Source organism: Scheffersomyces xylosifermentans (genome assembly GCF_036884685.1).
Source record: "Scheffersomyces xylosifermentans strain CBS 12540 chromosome Unknown RJT20scaffold_7, whole genome shotgun sequence".
Classification (NCBI taxonomy): Eukaryota; Fungi; Ascomycota; class Pichiomycetes; order Serinales; family Debaryomycetaceae; genus Scheffersomyces; species Scheffersomyces xylosifermentans.
In genome coordinates, this window is record NW_027042945.1 from 928,013 (window position 1) to 950,939 (window position 22,927).

The following is a 22,927-nucleotide window of genomic DNA, read 5'->3' on the forward strand; positions in this document are numbered from 1 at the left end:
GATCCACTCACTAGTTGGATCTTCTTTGAATTTATGATATCTAAAATGATTGAAGGAACTATATTCATTCCTTATATAAGCGGCCTATCTTTGCTCCTTATGCGCACCACAGTACGACTCAATGAGTAGCGATTTAAAGAGATTTGTAGAGTAGGAGCACAATTTGACACTTGTTATCAAGGAATCAAGTTCCATTTTTGAATACATTTTATACTTTCTTCTGTAATTCATTTCTTGAATTGTAGTGTCTGCATATTTGATGTATATTCCGTACTACTACCTCGACCATTCAATTATATGACAACTAAATTATAAATCAAGAATCATGAATCATTCAGCGTGAACAATAATAGATCACATATTAGCACCTATGACATGGTATATTGAATATTGATTGCAGCATTCGCTCTCATGAAGTAAATGAACAATGGTTTACTCAATTAATCCAAATTTTATGCCTCCAGCACGAATAAAATTCAATTGGATATAGAAATACAAGATTGCAAAGAGTTCTTTATACCGAAAGTAGCGAAAAATGAAAAAGTATGGCGTGCAAGATAATAAGGTAACTGTAATAAAAAACTTGGAGAACGAATCCATAGTGACTTGTCCCTTTGTCTGGTTATCAAAATTACATCCTTTGAGAAAAGGGAGACTCTCGCGCCTTTATATTATATTCTCATTTTTAAAAAGGATGTTAACATCCGGAAGATAACTGTGCCTACAAGTTTTGCCTTCGTAGGCCACATAGTGGTTTTCAATTATGAGGAGCTTTTGCGCTTTACATGACTAAAAGATTGTGGTATACAGTATTATTCACTTGAATGTAGCTCCATTCGCGTAATGTTAATATTTAGGTTTTGGTATCAGTTTAACTATCCAATAGGTATGACATTGAATGAGACTGAAGCTGTGAATAGCACTGAAACTGTGAATAGCACCGATTAATTGTTACCGATATCTGATTTTGATATAATTACTTTAGCTAGATAGACTTCGTGATATCAGATTGCACCAACTGTTTAGCGAATACACAAAGATCATTATTGTTAGTCTTAGCTGAAATCCTTCATAACTGAAGATTCAAAGTCGGGTCATTTTGGTTGACATAGGAGTCTCAATGAATATGAAAAGGCTATTTTCTTGAGAGAGGTGCAACATTAATCTGAATAATAGTCAATAGAGTTTTGAATGAGCCAGCCCAATTCTCATTAATTTTAAAAGTACTTGTGTAGTTCACATTACGTGAAACATTATAAAACTCTGGCTACCCAGTTTTAAAAAGCTTCCCCAAATTTAAACCAATGACCTCAGGAGAAAGAAATCGTCTCCAGATCTTGAAGAGGCTAATCTACGTCAATGGGTAGATATTCAAGTCGGTCGTTTCCGTAGTGTAGTTTCAAGAAGAACGCCAATACTTCCATTTTGTGGTGGAGATATGTACCATATACCTTATTTGGAATGTAATGGACCAAAACTTCCACCGTAAACCACAAAATAAACTAACTCGAATCAGTTCCCTTTTGTAGCAACAAGAGATATTTGCTGGACATTATAACCCTTGGATAGAACACTTCAAAGAACTATTTATAGCTATTACGTATTATACCGATGGTGTCACGAGACATCACACGTGACCGAATATCAATCATTAAGACTCATACTTGATGGCTCTTTGAAGATTTATGATTTATTAACTGTCTTTACTTAGAAATTCTAGTAAGAACAATGGCTACCATGGAAGAGGATAGTGTCTATATACCAATTCCCCATTACCCGCCGTTTAAACTTAGATCATCGCTAATCGACAAAGACCCCGTGATTTGGGTGCACTTGTTAGAAGCTTACATCCAACTTTTCATTTACCTCTTGGATCCACTGTCAGCCAAGCTTTCAGTCAAATCACAACAGCAATTGCAACTTTTCCTCAAGGTATATCTCTTTGAAACTTCTGAGGAAGCTACCAAAATCTTTTCTTTGGGTGCTATCAACCCAGATATCAAGAGTAATACCGCATTGTTGAGATCATATGTCTTCCAGTTGATCAAAAGTTTCAGTGTGGTGAAGTTTAACCTTCCAGGTGAAGCAGTTTGGAATTTTGTAACAATATACGTAAAACAGAATGCTACCATAGTGAGAGGATTAGTGGATGGTTCATTCAAATCAAAACTCAATGACAATAAGAAATCGGGGAATATCAGTTCGATCGGTCCATTACAAAGACATTTGGAAAGCTTGATCAGTAATGGCAAATTCGGACATCAAGACTTGGATACCCTCTCCTTATTACTAGGCCAACATACCAGTAATGTCACAAGCACTACAACTATCTCGCTTGCTGGAAGTACAAGAACAAAAAATGTTAGCAAAAAGGCTTCCAGTTCTTTACAATTCTCCGAAAATTTTGTAAACCAGGAATGGATTGAAACACTAGAAAAACTCTACGTAAATGGTAAAAGTGTGCATGCTGAGACCATCAAGGATGTTATGGTTATCTCATTAATATCACTTTCTACGGCAAAGGTGTCTAAGCTAGCTATGGAACTTGGAGTTACCGGCGTGAAAGCCTTATCTTTGTATCCACTTTTCAGTACACTTATCATTTCTGAGGCATACAAAGAACTCGTACCGAATTTGGAGGAGAGGTTGCCTTTCCTTAGAACTATTGCATTTAACGGAGAAGAGGAGGAGGATGAGCCCGATATTCCTGTTCAGGAGGAACATATGTTCATGCTTGTGGATTTGTTCCAAAATTTGTCACTTGAGAAAGCTAAAATAATATTACAGAGAAACGGAGACAATATAGAGAGTGTAACTAACATGCTATTGGAAAATCCTGACTTAATTGATACTATACCCGAAAAGGTGACTAAAAAGGTGAAGACGAAGGCCAATAAAAAACCAACGACAACGATCAACCTTCCAAAGTCAAAGAAAAAAGCTGTCGAGGTTCCTAAGAGATCTGTGTATGACGATGATGAAATCTCTAGAGGAGATTTTTCAAAATCCACAGTTATATTTGGTAAGAAGGCTGCTCAAGGAGTTGAACCAACATCCGAAGAGTACAAAAAGAAGACATTATCGGCGGCATTGCGCTTGATGTACGAGAGTGATGAAGATGAACCCGATGATACTTACGACGACCAAGAAAAAACAGTTGGATCAGCTTTAGAGGATGCATCTAATAGAAAGAAGTTGGGTAAGGGCAACTTATCTGTATTTGAGAATGAAGAAAAGAAGGAGTCGTCACCTAGTCCCGTAGCTAGTGCAGTCGATAAAAAGGAGAGCTATCTTTTCTCCATCTTCAAGACAAAGGGACCAGAAGCATTTGACAAATCTTCTCGTAAGTCAGCGGAGCGTCTGGCACTTAAGAAGGAAACAAATTGGTCAGATGAGCAAATCGAAGGTTGGTTGAGGATGTTATTGAAATCGCCAAGAAGATTCAAAATTTTGGAGGAGAACTTTTTCTATGGGGGCAATCCAAATAGGCCCCTGAAGAAACTAAATGAGAGCAGAGAATCTACGCCTCAACCAGAGAGTAGCCCGTCTAGTTCATCCAGTTCACGTTCTGATACGCCTAAACAGCAGACCTCTCAGCCAAAGGAACAGAATGCCCAGCAAAGCAAACGTACCCAGGCCAGGAATGAAAAGAACAAGGCAAGCAGGGCCAATCACAACAGGAAAAGCCAGCATAATAAGAAGGCCAGAAGCGAATTGGCTGGGTTGCAATAGACATTTCAAAGCTTTTCCATTAATTAATTTTTGAGTTCTGAGTAGATTTTATAGATTTGATTCAGATTTTTTGGACAATAAATACGCAAGGATCTCAGATTATCAAAGAAGGCAACAACAAGAACTGTCTCTGTAGAAAGATTTCACTATCAAATAAATACAATAATCTTTTCAAGATAGGTAAAGACAATTATTGAAAACTACGTACTTTATATTGTATCTGAGAAGAAACCAATCATTCCAGTCAATAACATCACCTTCTAAAGGTAACTATGTTAAGTAACTATGTTGAGTAACTATGTTAAGACACTATGTTAAGTAGCCATGTTAAGTTCAGTAACTATGTTACGTAACTATATTAATTCACTATGTGTATGTTAAGTAACTATATTAAGAACTATAGTAAGAAACTATATTAAGTAACTATCTTAAGAGACTTTGAGACTATATCAAGTGGCTATGTCAAGTCTATATACCCTCGGAATTCTCTCGTCTCACTCCGATATGGTAGCGCTCCACACTCCAATCCTGGTTTTTCAGAACTTCGAAAAGACGATTTGATTCCCAATGATAACGATTGTTGTTTATGAGTAGGGTAAGATTATAGTGGATATTATAGATTGAATTCAATTGACTAGTGAAACAATAACTATGATTACCGCGCTTTTTATATACGACGCCAAGGGCGATGTTTTGATGTCCAAATTGTATAAGGATGGAGTAAAGAGGAATATCTCCGACGTGTTCCGGATCCAGATCATTACAACTTCAAAGACAGGAGCAGGGGGAGCATCGGGAAGAGACGTCAGATCACCAATTCTTACGCTTGGATCGACGTCGTTTGTCTACATAAGGTCGTCGTTGCTATGGATCTGTGTGGTGGCACGTTCAAATCAGGACTGTTCTGCCATATTGGAGTTCTTGTATAACTTAGAGTCGTTGCTTAAGGTGGTGTTGAATGGCGGTGCTGACGCCAATGCACTGGTGAAAAAGCCGTTAACTGACGAGTTGGTGATTAACAATTTTAATTTGATCTACGAGTTACTTGACGAGGTGGTGGAGTTCGGCTACCCCACGAATTTGGAGTTGAGTTACTTGAAGAATCTCATCACGACTGTGCCTACAAGTGACAATATCTTCAAAATCTCCAATAGTGTATTGAAAAGTGCCAAGAACAATTCTAGTAAAGGTACAACAAACAATCCAAACAATAACATGCCAATTCTGGACATTTCATGGAGAAATCCCGGAATAAAATACCGAAGAAATGAAATATTCTTGAACGTTGGGGAGAAGATCAATGTGTTGATGAATGCTGAATCAGAGGTCTTAAGATCATATGTGGATGGTACCATCCGCATGAAGACCCACTTGTCGGGAATGCCTCAATGTAGATTCGGATTGGGAAACAACAGTATACTTTTAAACTCGTTCGCTGAGCGTTCGGGTTTGCCCAACAGTGGAACCGTGACATTAGAGGATAGCAAGTTCCATCAATGCGTAGAATTGAACAAGTTTGATTCAGAAAGAGTGATTCAGTTCGTACCTCCAGATGGGGAATTTCAGTTGATGTCTTATCATTGTAGACTGAACATTAACCTTCCATTCAGAGTATATCCACAGGTGCAAGAAATTGGAAGACTGAAGTTGCTGTACAAGCTTAGAATTAAATCATGCTTCCCGCCAAAGGTGCCTGCTACAAACGTTCAAATCAGAATACCCACTCCCAAGGGAGTAATCAAGTCTTATTCAAGTAACTCGTCGGGTAAGTCGAAATTCCATCCAGAGGAGAACGTTATTATCTGGAAATTCAACAAATTCTTTGGAGAGCAAGAGCATGTATTGACGGCTGAAGTTGAGTTGGCTGGCAATTCAAATGATGATATAAAAGACGATGACACAGATGCGGACAAGTCATTCACACAGAGCAACTCCATTCTCAATTGGACGAGACCTCCTATCACACTTGAGTTCAAGATTGAGATGTTTGCCTGCTCGGGTTTGAGTGTTAAGTTCCTTAAAGTGCATGAGAAATCCAATTACAAGACTGTGAAATGGGTTAAATACTCGACCCATTCGGGATCCTACGACATACGGTATTAGTTAGGAGGAAAAGTAGGTAATGAGACAATTGACGGTAGGGAGTATCATGTAGATTCTTTTTAGGGTTTGACTGAACCGGATTTGTAGATCGTTCTGAGAGATATGTATGTTTGCGAGCCTTCTAAAACATTGATATAAACAGTTATAATGATACGACACCTTATTTCATGTGCTCCAAGCATATTTCTCCCAAATAGCCTAGTTTCTTCTCCTCCATCATATATCCAATCACCTTCACACTAGTATATCGCAGCACTACATAGAATTAGTGTAACAACACAAGACACCGCCCCCCTCCAATTTTCACTTCTCCGTATACTTACACATACATACATACATACATACATACTCACATCCATAACCACATACATACTCACATCCATAACCACATCCATAATCACACCCATCTACACAACACCCATATTAGTTATCCTACAAACTCTCCTCTTTCCTATATCCTCCATAGCATCCTCAATATAAACCACATCTTCCCTATCTTCCCTATCAATACCACCACCACCACCACATAGGAAAGGTGCCCCACCTTTTGCAGCCTATTCTCTAAAACCTGTCGCAAACGTGCTTTTCGGGAACTGAAAATTTGACTCGTTCTCGCTCATCGAAAAACTGAAAGCAGTCAAAAAAAGATTTAATGCTGATGATGGAATGGTAGTAGAAGGTAGTGGTGATAGGAATAAAGATAGGTTGCATTGTAATTGAGTGCTTGAAATTGATTCAGGAAGATATAGACATCTGGTAGAACAATTTTGTAGGTTTAAAAATAGAAAAAAGTAAGAAAAAGTGGATAAGATATCGGTGTGTCGTGAAATCGTCTGATCTAGTGAACCAGACATTGAACCATCTACAAACTAGTGAAAAGTCGCTATTGGTATAGTTATTTTTGACAGAAACAGCTAAGAAATGAGAGATTTGGTCGTACTTGGAGGCTCGTCGCATCCACAACTTACAAGAACCATCTGCCGTAATTTGACCATCGAGCAGGGAGTCGTCACTTCCACGAAGTTCTCGAATGGAGAAACCTCCATCGAGGTCCAGGACTCCGTCAGAGAAAAGGATGTTTTCATCGTCCAATCAGGCTGTGGAGATGTTAACGATAACTTCATTGAGTTACTCATCATGATTGCCGCTTGTAAAACCGCCAGTGCCAGAAGAGTCACTGCTGTATTACCGTTATTTCCTTACTCCAGACAGCCCGATGTGCCCCACGCTGCTTCATTGACTGGAGCACCATCCTTGGCTACAAAGAAGGACCATTATACCTTTGACAGTGCTCCAGGAACACCTAGACCACTTCTGAGAAACGATACACTTACTGGTATTGCTAGCGAAAATGATAGCTATCCAAACGCACCACCAACCTTGAGCCTTAACACTGGGGCCTCCAACGGATTAGGACTCTTGGGAAAAGCCACCATCAACAACATGAGACCAACTGCCATCGAAAGAAGCCAGTCAGCCAACAGAATATTTACTCCCAGATCTATTGTTACAAATTCTGCATCTACTAATATACCTACTGTAGATGCATATGGAAAGACTGAAAGTGGGTACAAACAATGGATTGCACAGAACGGTACCCTTATTGCCAATCTTTTGATGACTGCTGGTGCAGACCGCTTAATCACCATGGATCTCCACGACCCTCAGTTCCAGGGCTTCTTCAACATCCCAGTAGATAACTTATACTCGAGACCTTTGTTAAAGCATTACATTCTTGATTACATTCCTAACTATCAAGAATGTGTGATAGTGTCCCCAGACAGTGGTGGTGCTAAGAGAGCTATTGCTGTGGCGGACTCCTTGGGCTGTTCATTTGCTCTCATCCACAAAGAAAGAAGAGCTAAAGTTGCTAAGGCACCACCTTCTACAAATGCTACCTCCACTCCTATGACTACCAACCCCAATGCCATTTTACTGTCCAGTGTGGCTGGATTCAACTCAGCCAACCCTTCCATGATTGCTACTACTATGCTTGTCGGAGATGTGAAGGACAAGGTTTGTGTGCTTATTGACGACTTGGTGGATACATCCTACACAATTACTAGAGCAGCTAAGCTTTTGAAGGATCAAGGCGCAACATACGTGTACGCTTTGGTTACCCATGGAGTTTTCAGCGGAGATGCTATAAATAGAGTAAACAAATCTGCCATCGATAAGGTGATTACTACCAACTCGGTACCGCAGATAGAGCGTATGCGTCTTTTGGGCAGCGACAAGTTCGAAGTATTAGATGTTTCTAGAATTCTTGCCGAGTCCATCAGAAGAATTCACAATGGAGAGTCCGTGTCGATGTTGTTTGACCACGGCTGGTAGATTTTGCACCCGAAACAAAGTGAGGCATGGCAGCGAATTGCCATAAGGGGTAAGCAGAAGATTTTTCAAGCGAGTTACTTCGACGGTGAACTTGCATCTGGGGTATCAGTATTTTCACCCCAGGATTCTATTTATTGTCTAGTTCTTTTTTAATTTAAAAGCAGGTTAGAGATGAGTTCAATAACTACTATTTTTGGCAGTAAATTCTTTGTAGCAGCCATGAAACGTAACGAACCCCACAAACCGGACGAACGCAATGCCCATTGGAGGGGTCAAGCCCGCTTAGTGTATACCATTCCTGATATTTTTCAATGGTTCTCTCCAGTTGCCGTTGCATTCCAGTAACAGGAAATTTTCCAAAATGACACATTGTGGATACACATTGAGAGCCCCGGCGGACAATAACCATCCACATAGCTCTTGGCGGCAAACCCCAAGGCGATCTGAATTGCTGCAACTCGGGAAATCTGTTCCTGTTGCAACCTGTCCAGATACCACACGAAACTGGGGCAGTAAGAGAAAATTCCCCCGCAAAATGCCAAAAAATACCACGACAAGTTCCTCCCATCGCTTCCTCCACCACACAACGGTATATGGAGAGACAGTCCCAAAATGGATTCCGAGAATACAATATAGGGTGCAAAAATCACAAAACCAGAGAATAACTCACACTTCAAAGCACTGACTCAGAACACAACAAAACCACCGCCTCTCATGACTCCGGAAATCATACCGTCACCGTAGTTCCCGTATAATGTCCACTTTAAATGACTTTTACAACTTCCTACCAACATCTGACAATGACAACAAATATGAATCTGGGGTCACCTCCTCCAGCTCGCTGTCATTAGTCTCACTGCCCCATAGTTAAGACTGTCAGTGCCATACAAAAGTGGGGGTGGGGAAAACGTGATGCTGAAACGCCAGAAAAAATGCGACACTTCTGTTTTGGGAAGACGACGACGAGGCATTTAGAGAACAGAGACGTTTTACTGGAGAGGAGTGACAATGGGGCCAGTTTTTTGAGGGAAAATACGAGCGAACTGAGATGTGACACATCGCACATCGGAGAGGGGCATACGGGTCCCAGCGGCATTTCATTTCAAAGACGAGAACTAGATCGTTCCTGGAAAGAAACCACTACTAGGTGAAGAAGCATAGCAAAGAGCAAAGCCTGACGGCGGTCGAGTTATGCCCTCTAAGACGTCCAGTCTATGTGCGGCACGGGCTCCACAGCCAGTAACTGCAATGTCTCAGTTTTAGAGCACTTTCTTGTTGAGCCCGATGGAGTTTTGGGCTGCGACAAAATATCCATCGTATTTGTGCTTAATGACCTCTTTGCTGCAATGTTTACCAAATGAGCTTTCCAAGCCGTGATTTTTCAGGCAGCGGTGAGAACGGTGCTGGGGTTTTTTTGCGGCTTACAGTAGAAGGCAATTGGGCTCAATGGTAAATACGTGACTAATTAGAAGTGCTGACCACCGACGTTTTTGAACGGGCTTCTTCTCCAGCACCTCAGTTTCGTTCATTGTCAACATTCCAATACTCCCAGTTACCGGGATGGTTATGGATCAATTGCGATGAGGTCGATGAAAAGCTGGAGAAACCCCCGCGCTAACGGGATTCAGTCCATGTCGAACCAGAAGGCACTTGGCGTGCGGCGGTCCCCCTCAGATGGGGATTCACGGCTATGGAAGGGAAAAAAGCGCTCGCTAAGGTTTGCAGAAAGGGTGAACACCACCGTTACTTTGCTTCTCTATTGTGCTGTAGTGATCTGAGGCACGTGACATCTCCTATTCGCTAACGTTAACTGCACGGCAAAAACCACTCCGTTCAGGTGGCCCCAAAGCTCATAAGCACCACCACAATTCCTGGATGGGTTCCAGAGGGTAAGGCACGAAAGAAAGGCAAAGACGCCTCCAAACACAAGAGAGCTTTTCAACACGGAAAACCCCTCATACTCAAAGGCGTTCTGTGAAGACCAGAACACTCAATAGCCTTGGGCCTATAGGCATTGTCTCAGCAAGCCCCACGGTTTTTCGTTTGTGACATGAACCCATTTCCCTCGATTTTCACCAGGTTAACTATGGGAGCGGTGACATTTTTTTCACTTTCACACTGACTAGGTGAACTTTCATCCTATACTAAGAAGAACTAAGCTGCTTCTACGCTACCACTCACTTTCCACCATAAAGAAATATAATTCTCTCAGACGCACCTATTGTCTCAGAAAAGCACTACACCCCTACTAACAGGAGAGACTTTTCCCAATTCCCAAAACAAAACCCTCTGCATCTTCAGGACAATGACATCGGCACCTCCTATAGCTGTATTTCTCCAGGTTTCTGGCGGGTTCCAAGTCTGGGCTTCAGAGTCCGTGGTTCCGCCTGTGTTGTCTGGCTGTGCTATATATAGAGCAGGTAACCGCTTGTATTCGTCAATTGAGTTTTTGTAGACTCTCATGAGAGCAGACATTCCGTCAATCAGTTTCAATTAGCCAATTAGTCGTCGTTCACTACCGTGTCAGTGTATCATCGCATCGTTCGCAGCCTTTCAGTGTATATGAATATATAGTGAAGGACTAGCCAGTACAGAAAGTGATACAAGTATTATAACTCCCAGTACCAGTACTCGTGCCGTTATTTGCTACCAAAAGTGCCAAAAAAACCCAAACTACCCCGTGAATTACGATTTGACCCGTCCCCAGTGACAGTTAACAAACATCCAGTCAAAACCCCCTAAAAATCACTTCCAGTGACCCCTTAACTATGAGTATATCCGCCGATATAGATATCCAGCGCTTGTCGCTCGAAAAGGTGACCTCTAACCCTTCTTCAGTGAACTCCGCCAGAGATGACTACATCAGCTCACCTTTTAAGGGCAAAAACGCCCAGAAGGACAAGGTTTTGGACATCTTGGACTCCACCGGATTCATTCCAGAAGCTCTCATTGAGTCCGAAACCACTTGGTTCTACGACTCGCTCGGAATCGATGACGTCTTCTTCGCCAGAGAATCTCCAGAAGGAATTGCCAGCCATATTCACTCCTTGTACTCCTGTAAAGTGCAAGCTTACTCCGGAGACGTGGCCGACCAGCCATTGATCCAGTACAGGAGAGAAGCTGAAGACCACGGAGTTTTCTTCGACTCTTCAGCTCCAGGTACCGCCAACTACGAAAGAAACCGTTTTGAAGAAAGAATTGACGATAAATATATCGATCCTTCCGATTCGGCTTCTACCAGCTACAGAGTGGAATACTTCAGTGCTCCTTTGAACTACAGAACCGACCCGATCCTTTCTGGCGTCTTCCAAAACAACAGAAACTTGCAGGAGCAGTTAATGAGATGTTTCTTCGTCTACAAGAACCAATTCGCTCATTCCGATGTTTCTGCTGATGAAACCGACATTAAGAAGATCGGAGACTCTACCTTCTTGCAAATTGCTTCCCAGAGAACCAAGGATTTATATTCCGAGATCATTAAGAACGTGGTTACCACCACCGGTCCAGTGATCAGACAATTCGCAATTGAGAGCTCCGAGGAGTACAGAGTGGTCATTGGTTACAGACAAAAGACTTCAGCTCGTTACAACTCTGCCCTCTCAGACTTAGCCAGTTACTACAAGCTTCAAACCACCCGTAAGTACGTTGAACAATTTGCTAATGGTGTTACCATCATTTCTATGTACGTGACTTCCAAGCACACCAACGATCTTTCTATTCACCAAGTGATCAAGGAGGCCTCTTTGTTGTACTGTATCCCTCACAACTTCTTCCACCACCGTTTCACAAAGGGTGAACTTTCTTTGCAAGAAAGTATCTATGCTCAATCTGGTGTAATTTTCGTTACTCACTTCTTGAACCGTTTAGGACCAGAGTACAACAAGTTAGCTTCCCTTTTGGATGCTTCCAAGTCGTTACAGCATGCTGAGGTCTTGAACAGCTTGAAGAAGAGACTCAGAGCTGAAACTTTTACCCAAAACTTTATCCAGGAGGTGTTTGACACTAGAAGAGAAATCGTTCGTAAGTTATACAGATCTTTTGCCGATGTTCATTACGTTCGCTCATCCATGGAAAAGACTCTTTCCTACCAGAGATTGTCTCAGATTACTCCAGTCGGAACTGAAGAAGAGTTTGAACAGCTTTTGAATAGAGAATGTTCTCAGAATGAACACCATGCCATCGTGTTAAGAGCGTTATATGTCTTTAACAAGTCTATTTTGAAGACTAACTTCTACACACCAACCAAAGTTGCTCTTTCTTTCCGTTTGGACCCATCCTTCCTTCCAGAAACTGAGTACCCAGAAAAGCCATATGGTATGTTCTTCGTTGTGGGAAGTGACTTCCGTGGTTTCCACATTAGATTCCGTGACATTGCCAGAGGTGGTATTAGAATCGTCAGATCTCGTTCTCTTGACGCCTACAACGTCAACCTTCGTAACTTGTTTGATGAGAACTACAATTTGGCTAACACCCAACAGAGAAAGAACAAGGATATTCCTGAAGGTGGTTCTAAGGGTGTTATTTTGCTTGATCCAGGTGCAGCACAAGATAGACCAAAGGCTTGTTTCGAGAAGTATATTGACTCCTTAATCGACTTGTTGTTGAAGCAAACTATTCCAGGTGTCAAGGAAGCTTATGTCGATCTTTACAACAAGCCTGAAATTCTCTTCCTCGGTCCTGATGAGGGTACAGCTGGTTACACTGACTGGGCAACTCTTCACGCCAGATCAAGAGGTGCCCCATGGTGGAGATCTTTCTTGACTGGTAAGAGTCCTGAAATTGGAGGTATTCCTCATGATGAATATGGTATGACTACACTTTCCGTGAGAGCCTACGTCAACAAGATCTACGAGAAATTGAAGATTGATGACTCTAAGGTAAGAAAGTTCCAGACCGGTGGCCCAGATGGTGATCTTGGTAGTAACGAAATCTTATTGTCCAGAAACGAACAATATGTTGGTATAGTCGATGGTTCTGGTGTCATTGCCGATCCAAATGGACTTGACAAGGCCGAATTGCTCCGTTTGGCTAAAGAGAGAAAGATGATTGATCACTTCGACCGCTCGAAGTTGTCGAAGGATGGTTACGTTGTTTTGGTTGATGACGAAGATGTCAAATTACCACACGGACAAGTCGTCACTTCTGGTGTTGCATTCAGAAATACCTTCCACTTGAAATTGAAGGAACAATTCCCAGATGGTGTTGATTTATTTGTACCATGTGGTGGTAGACCAGCTGCCATTGACACCAACAACGTGGAAGAATTGATCGACCAAAAGACTGGCAAGTCTATTGTTCCATTCTTCGTTGAGGGTGCTAACTTATTCATTACGCAATCTGCCAAGCTCGTCTTGGAGAAGGCTGGAATTGTCATCTTCAAGGATGCTTCTACAAACAAGGGTGGTGTCACTTCTTCTTCTTTGGAAGTTTTGGCTGCTTTAGCTTTCGACGACAAGGGATTCTTATCTCACATGTGTGTGGATTCCACCACCCAGAAGAAGCCAGAGTTCTATCAAAACTACGTCAAAGAAGTTCAAAGAGTTGTTGTAGCTAATGCTGAGGCTGAATTCGAAGCTTTATGGAAGTTGAAGGAAGAGACTGGCATCACATTCACAGAGTTGTCTGATAAGTTATCTGTCAGCATCAACAAGCTTGGTGATGAACTCGCCAACTCTAAGGAACTTTGGAACGATGACATTGAATTCAGAAACGCCGTTTTACTTGATTCGTTGCCTCCATTGTTGTTACAGGAGATTGGTATCGAGAACGTCTTGGCCAGAGTGCCAGAGGCATACTTGAGAGCTTTGTTTGCTACTCACTTGGCATCTAGATTCGTTTACACAAGAGGTATCGATTCAAACCCAGCTAAATTCTTGGAATTCATCTCCTCTACTAGAAAGGAGTACGTGAAGAAGGGCTTGCTTAAGCATTAAAACGCAGAGAGCCTTCAAAACTAAAAAAACCACGAAAGTGCTATTATTTATATATTTAATTACCGTTCTTCAAGTGTACAATCACCTTAAATCCTGCCATTAGTGGCGGGACGCTTGCTTTAATATTGTTATCATCAATTAATTCATTTCTATTCATACACATTGTTCACATTGTTTTCATTTATTTTGCTCAAGGCGGTAGAACACGCCTTGTTGTTCATAGAATATTCTAATTTATGTTGTTACGTCTGTCAGAGAAGTTTAATATGTTGTGTTATTCATTTGATACCGAAAAATGAAAACATTCTATCCTAATTTAATCATAATGTAGTTTCGTTTATTGCTTTAAATTGGAATATGTAATGATCTCTGTGTCTTCCTGAGACCCAGATACTATTTACATGAGCTGTCTATTCTGAACAAGATTTTCGGTGATTTGTGCTTAATAGAGTCGAACGTTCGATAAGTTAAGTCCTTCGAGAACGTGGTGACTGACATTGAAGCTTTACAGCATTCCACCACACTGTTATATAGGTGTAATCAGGGCTTCCGCTCTTTCCATGTATATTGACTCGATCTATGTTACACTGCTTCTATGTTGTAATTATGGGCCAAGTTGACACTTTCACATGGCCTCGCTTCTACTGTTCCTCTAGTTGTTCTCAGAGTCGGCTTTTGCTGAATTTTCAAGCTTCTTCATCACTTCTTTTCTTGCTACAACCTCCTCATTGACTCTAGAGGTGACATAGTCTCCCGCAAGTGCAAATACAAAGGTCGAACCAGCGATATAATAACGTGCTTTCACGGGCAAAGCGTTCCATTTAGTAAAAAGACCCATTCTGGCTTCTCAGCGACCACAACTAACCAACACTACACCTATTACAAAGAAAGAAGAACTATTCTTAACTTCGTCGCTTAAGCACTGGAAACTGAAAAATTTCGGCTCGAGTCAAATGCGCGAATTGGAGCTGTCGAAAAGTTAACTATGGAGGATGGGAATGGAGAGAAGGACAGAGAAGGACAGAGATTTCTGATGTTCTAGAAAATCTACATAAAATCTGTGATACAGCTGTTTTGCTTGGTTGTATGCAAATATACTCATATTGTCAAATTTCAAAAATGTGGAAATCTGGTTCTTTTGAATGGGGTATTATGCATAAATACATCTCTCTTCTTATTCTTACTGTACCAAAGTATGGAGACAAAGAAATATGGTAATGCGCTTTCCTGCATCGGTGAAATTTAAAATATAACAGCCGATGATCATCACCAAAATATGATATTTCACTCTTGTTAGATATCTCTTCTGTGGAGTTATTTATTGCTTGCATTGTACTAGGAAGAAGGTCCGGAAAGATATGGCAGAAATATTAGAAAGGATTGGAGTGACCAAAACGGAATTGCCGCCTTGTTGCTTGCGCATTCACCCAGTAGACAATTCAATAGTGATTATTGGAACATACAAACTTGAAGACGACGGGTCGAGACATGGATCGCTCGATATCTACAAATACGACACTCTGGCCGAAAAGGAAGATACAAAATTGGCTGTAGTTAAGCAATATCCTACAAAAAGTGCAATTCTCGATGTAAAATTCAGTCCCTTTGACAATTCAATTGTAGTGACGGCCCATTCTACAGGCAATATAATACTATGGAAACACGACCAAGACGATCACAGCTTAACAGTGGTGAAAGATTCGTTGATTGCAGAGGAAGATGTCCTAATTACTTCTGTATTTTTCTCTCCAATAGATAAGGATATTATTCTCGCTACAGCAACCTCAGGTGAGCTGATGTTAGTGAATCTTCATGACTTTTCAGTGGAGACCTTCGACACTTCCCATGATCTTGAGTGCTGGACGGGGTCTTTTGGAGAATTAGGGGAATTGTCCAACATCGTCTTCACTGGTGGTGACGATGCTAAATTAATTGCACATGACATAAGAACCAAATCTTCCGTTTGGTCGACAACTCGTAGGCACCATGAAGCAGGTGTCGTTTCAATCTTGTCCCCAAGCCAACATTGGAACACTCAAAATCCACACCTTTTATGGACAGGCTCTTATGATGACAACTTAAGGATATTTGACCTCAGAGTAATGGATAAAAGTAATCCCTCCTTGATACCTGGATACATTCCGAAAATAGCTCACCAAGAAAACCTTGGTGGTGGAGTGTGGAGATTAATACCTAGTCCTAAAAAGGGTGATAACAGAGTCCTCACTTGCTGTATGTACGATGGGGCTAGAATTATTTCTACTGAAGACGAATCGCTTTCTGTTGATAAGTACTTTAAAAGGGATCACGAAAGTATGTGCTACGGTGGAGATTGGGCTTCTGGTGGAGACTTCGTTGTTACATGCTCATTCTACGATAGCATTGTCCAAGTTTGGTCTCCTGATTCCTAAATGTACATATATTGGAAAATAAGAACTGTGGACCTCATAGATCTATATAAACAAACTGCCTCTTCAACCCATGCATTAATCTTGTTAATAGAACTTCATTTTACAATAAATCATTTCGTCATCTTAAGTAAAAGCGCTCAAGTCCAAAGGAACCGAAGATCCTCTTCCACTTGGATATAACTTTGTCTTGTTACCTTTCTCACCGTATCTTCTGGGATGTGGCAATGCATTAGCATTAGTGAATTTGAACCTCTTATCCTCTATTACAATCTTTTTAGGCTCACCGCTTGAGTCACCATTTCTCTGCAGAGAAGGGTTAATGGTATAAGCCAGTGCTGAGATCTTTCTCAAAGAATTTCCAGCACTCTGCTGTGAATCGAGACTGCTTTTGTATGCTGATTGTGCTGCTGCTGCAGATGCCGAGGGTGGAGGTGGTGGTGGCGCCGTCTTTTTATAGGTCGATGCATGGGGAGTTGGTGAGGTGGGAAGTGGAGGTGGTGCCATTCCAGGAAGACTTGGTACCTGAGGAGGCTCTGGGGAATAGAAATCAGATACAGGACTTGATGGGGGCGATTCTTCTTCTTCGTCGTCTTCTTCATCCTCAAACTGAGGAATTGGAGGTGCTGGTGGTGCCGTGAAAGATGGAATCGGAGGTGCCGGTGGTGCAGAAAATGATGGAATAGGTGGAGCGGGAGGAGCAGTTGAAGATGGAATTGGTGGTGCAGCTACTGGGATTGGAGGTGCTCTCTGTGACAGTGAAGTAGATGTACTTGTGTTGCGTGCTGTTGGTGGGATTAATGGGATTCTAGGAGGTGCTGGTGCAGAACTTGGTTCATTCCTTGGAACTGGAGGTGCAAATGAAGGTACTTTTGGTGCCTTTGGAGGAAGTGAATGCGATGGAGGAGCAGAAGATCCGGTATCCTCTGTGGTGGAGTACCCACTGTCGCCTCCATCAACTACGAATTTTTCATTTCTCCTTGCATTAATCTGGGCAAGGAAAGGCAAGCCTCCTCCGGCGGCTGGTGGTGCCGACGAATTCGAGCTGGAAGTTGAACTCGAAGAAATCATAGATGGAGCTGGTGGTGCTGAAGGAGGAGGAGGGGGTGGTGGTGGTGGAGGAGGTGGACCACCTGAGCTGGTAGCGGCTTTTGGAATACTTGGTGGAATCATCGGTGGAGCTGGAGGTGCTGATGGAGGTCCAGGAGGAACACCTCGTGGTAACGTTGGAGGTAAACCTGAGGGAATAGGTGGTGCAGGTGGAGGACCGCCACTTGGTAAGGATGGTTTCCGGGCATGGGATGCTGTGCTTGAGCTGTTTGAACTAGTTGAAGGAACTGAGTCTATTACAAAACTATCATCTCTCTTGGCATTTATCTGGGCCAAGAAGGGCAAGCCTCCTGGTATCGGTGATGGCAGTCCTTTAAATGGAGAGGAACTAGGAAGTCCTGGAGACAACGATGCTGGGAGTGGTGGTGGCGGAGGAGGAGGCGGCGGAGCTCCTCCTGATGATGGCAATGGTGGAGCACCATGAGGAAGAGGTGGTGCACCTGAAGGTAAAGGAGGTGGTCCACCAGTTGGGATTGGTGGAGGACCGCTTGGGATTGGAGGTGGGGGGTTATTGGATTGTTGTAGTCTATCTTCGAACGAGCTAACTGAGCTGATAGACTCAGACTTCAAATGAAGAGACTTTTTGGGCCTATTTGGAGGCATTTTGGGCGATTTCTTTATGCTACGTGAACCTGGAACTGGAGGAGGAGCAGATGGTGTTGGTGGAGCAGGTGTTGTAGTGAATGAAGGAATTGGTGGAGCACCCGTTGGGATAGGAGGAGCGCTGGATGGAATTGGTGGAGCACCAGAAGGCAATGGAGGGGGCCCGTTTGAAGGAGGAGGAACCTGACGAGGAACAGATGATTTCGACGATGGTCTTCTATTTGGCATGGTTGGCATTTGTGGGATTGGAGGCCCTGATGATGGCACTGGTGGAACTGATGAAGGCGCTGGTGGTGGTGGAGCTGACGACGATGATGACAGATCGGTCAATGAGTTCCGTTTCTGGGGTCTTGAAGTGGGAGCAGATGGAGAATTGCCACTTAATCCTGGGATCTTCGGTGCTGATGGTGGAATCACTCCTGAACGGTTATCGTTACTGTTGATATGTTTAAGCTTAGGAACACCTCCAGCGAAGATGTCTCCTAATTGAGGAGCACCAGAAGGGATCACTGGGGCAGAAGCAGCACCTCCAGATCCACCAGGGCGACCCGCTGGGATCAGAGGCATTGGAATCAGTGATATTGATGTTTTGGAGTCCAATACTGGAGCGGATTTGTCGACAGTAACTGCCTTCTTAAGTCTTGTTCCCTTACGGATGTCTCCCAACAAAGCGTCTCTACCCATGGGCATTGGAGGAGGACGAGAGCCCGTTGAGGGTCCGCCGAGGGCTGGAGGCGGTGGAGGAGGCGGAGGAGGAGGTGGTGGGCCGGCCATTGTGGTTGATGAAGGGGTTGTTGAGAGGATAATTGGAAAGGTGTTGATAAGGGTCGGTGGTTGAAGTCTGGTCTTGATTTGAGTGAAAGAATGGAGGTGGTGATTGGGGCTGAGGGTCACGTGACACCAGTAGTGAAGGAGGAGTCAGTAGGAGTAGTAGGAATAGTGAGTAGTAGTAGTTGTAGTAAGTATGACAGCCATCAGCAGTAATATTCGAGGAGTCGCAATATGAAGCAATGGAAGTGTTTGGTTCTATTATGGTAGTAGTGGTGGGTAAAACTGAAGTTATGAGAAATTGAAGTTGGTAGGTCTTACAGTGTAGAGTGGTATTCGTTTTAATAATAGTAGTGTTCCTATAATAAGAGAGTTGTAATATTCAGTAGTCTTCTTGCAAGTAGTTGTTACAGTAGTTGTCTATCATTTCTAACACCAGTCGTCTTAACAAGTAATTGTCATTCAATAGTTGTCATACAAGAGTATTCTTACAAGTAGTATTCTTAAAAGTAGTCTGTCTAGCAGTTGTCTTATAGTAGTTGTTTTATAGTAGTCGTCTCACAAGTAGATTGTCTCATCAGGACAAACAGCTAGTGAGATCTGCATAGCTAGTCGTACTAAGATCTCACTGTCACTGTAGAATAGATAATATCTCTATCTAAAGTTATTTTATCTAAAGTTAATGCGCGAATGCTTACGAATGTTTTGTTTCTTCCCTTCCCCACGTAAGTTGATGCTGGTGCTTGCTGGTGCATTATTTCTTGCTGGTGCATTATTTCTTCGTCTGTGTTTCGCAACTTCTTTTCTCAGTGCATTTCCTTGATATGTACATTTCTCGATGTGGATGTTTCTCAATTTCATTTTGTATTGATGATGTTGATAGTCGTTCGTCGCACTGGTGTGATTATTAACATTTGTAGATTTGTAGATGTCAGACAACGCTTGATAGTGTTGAATGTGAATGTGAATGTGAATATGAAGATCGACAGTATAAACTTATAATTGTTAGGTGCTAAATTGGGATAAAGACATTTGATGTGGATAGCCAACTGAGGTTATGCTGTGAATAATGACCATTTGATCTTTGATACAAATGAGTGACTTCGAGAGAACATCCACCCTAGAACGCAATCAAAAGTTCGAAATCTTTCAACGGCTGTCTCAACTATTGCAATGAAATACTAGTATAATCATGTGGCGGAGCTGCTTTCATGCTAATTGTATTAATGGCACATTTTGCGCCTGACAGTAGTCTATAACAGAACGGTCGTTGTTTTCACCATTGGTCTTTACCATATGTCTTCTCCACACACCGATTATGATCTTTTTGCAGCCATTTTATTCACTATTTTATGTATGAATTCGAATGTGTTGAGTATTAACACTCTTACCAAATCACATTTTGCACTCATTATTGTCATACGAAACCCAAGTTTATCCCACTGCTAGCGTATTTTCAGCCAATGAAACATGTAACCATTAACCACTGTAGTAGTAAAGAATTCTAGAAGTCGCTATAGTCTTCCAATTCACACTGTGATACACTATCAAGTGAAAGGTAGAATTGGAGGGTTCGTAACTACTCTGACGTGTTACCAGCCTTGTGACTGTGCCATAACTCTCTAATTATATTAGTGACATCTCTTTAATTCCATTTCATATTTACACTAAACGTCATCCTACAATTCTAGAACGAACTCCGTAAAAATACACAGAACATCACTTTTGCCCACTTCCTATTCATTCTAATCTATCTATACATCGCTATACTCTATTATTAGCGTTTTCATCGAATCCAAGACTTCACCAGGAACCGTAGATTTCTCTATAATTGGCCGACACAATGAGACATAATATCTTTCCTTCCATCGGACTTGATCACTTCACTCCCCAACTCAAATTGTCGTAACCAAACATCCACGGACCCACGGTGTGTCTTACAAAGATCATACTGATACCAATCAAAAGCTGCGATAACAATATCACAATACAAAGGGTATCCTCACGCAATGGTCCAAACCACACAAGACATAAATTGATCAATGTCATGTTCGAGAACTCGGTGATTTCCTTGGTCTTCGCGTCTCTCTTAAGATGAATCAACCCAAACTTCTCCAAAACGGAGAGTAAAATTGTTGACACCACGGATTTCTTTTTCAACTCTCCATAACTTGGGTACATCAACCCGTTATCCTTGTTGAACTTAGGCAATCTGTGTCTTGGACAAGGCACAATACCGAATAATTGTGGAACTGAGTATACAAAGTTGAGCACTTGAGGCAAGAGGAATATAAGAAGAGTTTTGGAGAAATGGCCCAAGATACCAACAATTGCAAATACCATTCCGCTGAAATAACAATATGTGTCGCCTACGAAGACTCGGGCTGGGTACCAATTGTAGTGGAGCAAACCAAGGGATACTCCCAAAAATGGAATAAGGAAAATGACGGAAAACAAGTGAGAGTCGTAAGCAGCCTCTGATATATGACTCGAAAGTAAGTAGCAAGAGTCATTAATAAGGAATATCACGGCAAGAACCACGGACTGGCCGACTTCTAAACCATTGATTCCTGCCAAGATGTTAATGGAGTTTGGCGAAAAGATCGAAACGGCAGACATGTATCCATAATAGAAGACTCCTAAATCAAGCAATTTTGGAGGATTTGTAGGAACTTCGTAATCTGAAGCCAAAGTGCTGAATGAAAAGCCTGTGATTTTGGTGACAATATGGTTTCCAAGTCTAATTAACCAAGCAAGCTCACCAAGCAAGAATTCACCACCAGGCAAGTCCGTAACAAAACCTGGCACAACAATGGATGTCACACTAAAATCAACGTAGTAAACAATAAGCAATGGCAATGAGGCCACTGCTGGAAGAAAAAACTTGTGCCTCCATCTGATATCGAAAAGATCATCCAAGAATCCCAAGATTGTAGTACTCTGTAGACACAAGATAGCACTTAAATACTGGGCCAACTTATTATGAGGAAATAAATTGTTATCAGAAATGGAGTCGTATTGAGCTTTGTAGTTTTGTGATATGCTGGAATCGTCTGCAATCGATGTGAACGATACCAAGTATTTGAAGAAGACAAACGGAATAAGTCCAAACATACAAGACAAGTAAGTGATTGCAGAGACTATACCCATAGATTCGGCTATTTCCAAAACTGGAGGTGGTTTCGAGAGATCTTTACCCTTCAAGCCGATCTTTATAAAGCTTTCGGTCAATTTTGGGATCAAACTGACTGTTACTACGTATCCTATACCTCCAAAGGCTACCAGCGCTTGGAGTGGGTTATTTGGAGTGATAAGAGCCAAAGACGCGATAAGCACCGTCGCACGGAAAAGCCTCAGAACCGCCATATTGCATACCAGTAGTTTTACTGTATTAGTCGATTCGGTAAGATAACTCTGAACCGATTTTTCACCTCGAAAGAAGCACTTCTCCTGGTGTTTTACTGTTCTGTTCCTTCTACACGTTGCAACTTTCTGGCAAAAACACTGTTGGTTGAAAAATCCTGTACAGTATCCATCTATTTATTCTTAGCCGGACGGGCTCAGTGATGAAGAGGGGAGAGGAGAGTGGAGGATAGAGTTGCAAGAAGGTGGAAGCTTTGTTTGGTTTGGGGTGTAGAAGAGTGTGAAGATGTGAATGAGGTAATGGTGTATAATAACATGGATTTATAAAAGAATAAGAAACATAGTTAATGGAAAAAAAAAAACCATTGAATGGTGAGTGTCTGTGAAATTAATGGATAGAAGTAGGTAAGTGTTGCAGACTTCTCGGTACAATACATAATATTGAGAATGGTGATGGTTTTTTAGTTAGTACATTCTTAGAGAGTAGATTTTTAGTGAGTAGAAAAATTTAGTGAAAATTTTAGCGTCTTAGTGAGTAGATTTTTACTTAGTGAGTAGAATCTTAGCGAGACT

At 41.9% G+C, this 22,927-nt stretch overlaps 8 protein-coding genes across 8 annotated transcripts; 5 read left to right on the forward strand and 3 right to left on the reverse strand. All coding sequences in view use genetic code 12, as the record gives it.

Annotated features, from left to right (window-relative positions):
• Nucleotides 1-1,709: 1,709 nt before the first annotated feature.
• Nucleotides 1,710-4,025, forward strand: RJT20DRAFT_130614 (uncharacterized protein). The gene has a single exon (XM_064917787.1). It carries the CDS (start codon nucleotides 1,729-1,731, stop codon nucleotides 3,730-3,732), a length of 2,004 nt encoding a protein of 667 aa, XP_064772567.1. The 5' UTR covers nucleotides 1,710-1,728; the 3' UTR covers nucleotides 3,733-4,025.
• Nucleotides 4,026-4,326: 301 nt separating this feature from the next.
• APM4 (Apm4p) lies at nucleotides 4,327-6,206 on the forward strand. The gene has a single exon (XM_064917788.1). The coding sequence runs from the start codon at nucleotides 4,384-4,386 to the stop codon at nucleotides 5,833-5,835; it is 1,452 nt and encodes a 483-aa protein (XP_064772568.1). The 5' UTR covers nucleotides 4,327-4,383; the 3' UTR covers nucleotides 5,836-6,206.
• Nucleotides 6,207-6,479: 273 nt separating this feature from the next.
• Nucleotides 6,480-8,263, forward strand: PRS5 (ribose phosphate diphosphokinase subunit). The gene has a single exon (XM_064920862.1). It carries the CDS (start codon nucleotides 6,757-6,759, stop codon nucleotides 8,167-8,169), a length of 1,413 nt encoding a protein of 470 aa, XP_064772569.1. The 5' UTR covers nucleotides 6,480-6,756; the 3' UTR covers nucleotides 8,170-8,263.
• Nucleotides 8,264-10,442: 2,179 nt separating this feature from the next.
• Nucleotides 10,443-14,420, forward strand: GDH2 (glutamate dehydrogenase (NAD(+))). The gene has a single exon (XM_064920863.1). It carries the CDS (start codon nucleotides 10,938-10,940, stop codon nucleotides 14,100-14,102), a length of 3,165 nt encoding a protein of 1,054 aa, XP_064772570.1. The 5' UTR covers nucleotides 10,443-10,937; the 3' UTR covers nucleotides 14,103-14,420.
• Nucleotides 14,421-14,424: 4 nt separating this feature from the next.
• Nucleotides 14,425-14,974, reverse strand: RJT20DRAFT_130619 (uncharacterized protein). The gene has a single exon (XM_064917789.1). The coding sequence runs from the start codon at nucleotides 14,938-14,940 to the stop codon at nucleotides 14,755-14,757; it is 186 nt and encodes a 61-aa protein (XP_064772571.1). The 5' UTR covers nucleotides 14,941-14,974; the 3' UTR covers nucleotides 14,425-14,754.
• A 388-nt stretch (nucleotides 14,975-15,362) lies between these two features.
• On the forward strand, nucleotides 15,363-16,575 carry RJT20DRAFT_58880 (diphthamide synthase). Its single transcript, XM_064920864.1, has one exon. It carries the CDS (start codon nucleotides 15,461-15,463, stop codon nucleotides 16,511-16,513), a length of 1,053 nt encoding a protein of 350 aa, XP_064772572.1. The 5' UTR covers nucleotides 15,363-15,460; the 3' UTR covers nucleotides 16,514-16,575.
• Nucleotides 16,576-16,636: 61 nt separating this feature from the next.
• Nucleotides 16,637-18,997, reverse strand: VRP1 (Vrp1p; the record flags this gene model as incomplete). The annotated part of the gene is made up of 1 exon (XM_064919787.1): nucleotides 16,637-18,997. One exon carries the CDS (start codon nucleotides 18,995-18,997, stop codon nucleotides 16,637-16,639), a length of 2,361 nt encoding a protein of 786 aa, XP_064772573.1.
• Nucleotides 18,998-20,632: 1,635 nt separating this feature from the next.
• ALG7 (UDP-N-acetylglucosamine--dolichyl-phosphate N-acetylglucosaminephosphotransferase) lies at nucleotides 20,633-22,683 on the reverse strand. Its single transcript, XM_064920865.1, has one exon. It carries the CDS (start codon nucleotides 22,355-22,357, stop codon nucleotides 20,870-20,872), a length of 1,488 nt encoding a protein of 495 aa, XP_064772574.1. The 5' UTR covers nucleotides 22,358-22,683; the 3' UTR covers nucleotides 20,633-20,869.
• Between the last annotated feature and the right edge of the window lie 244 nt (nucleotides 22,684-22,927).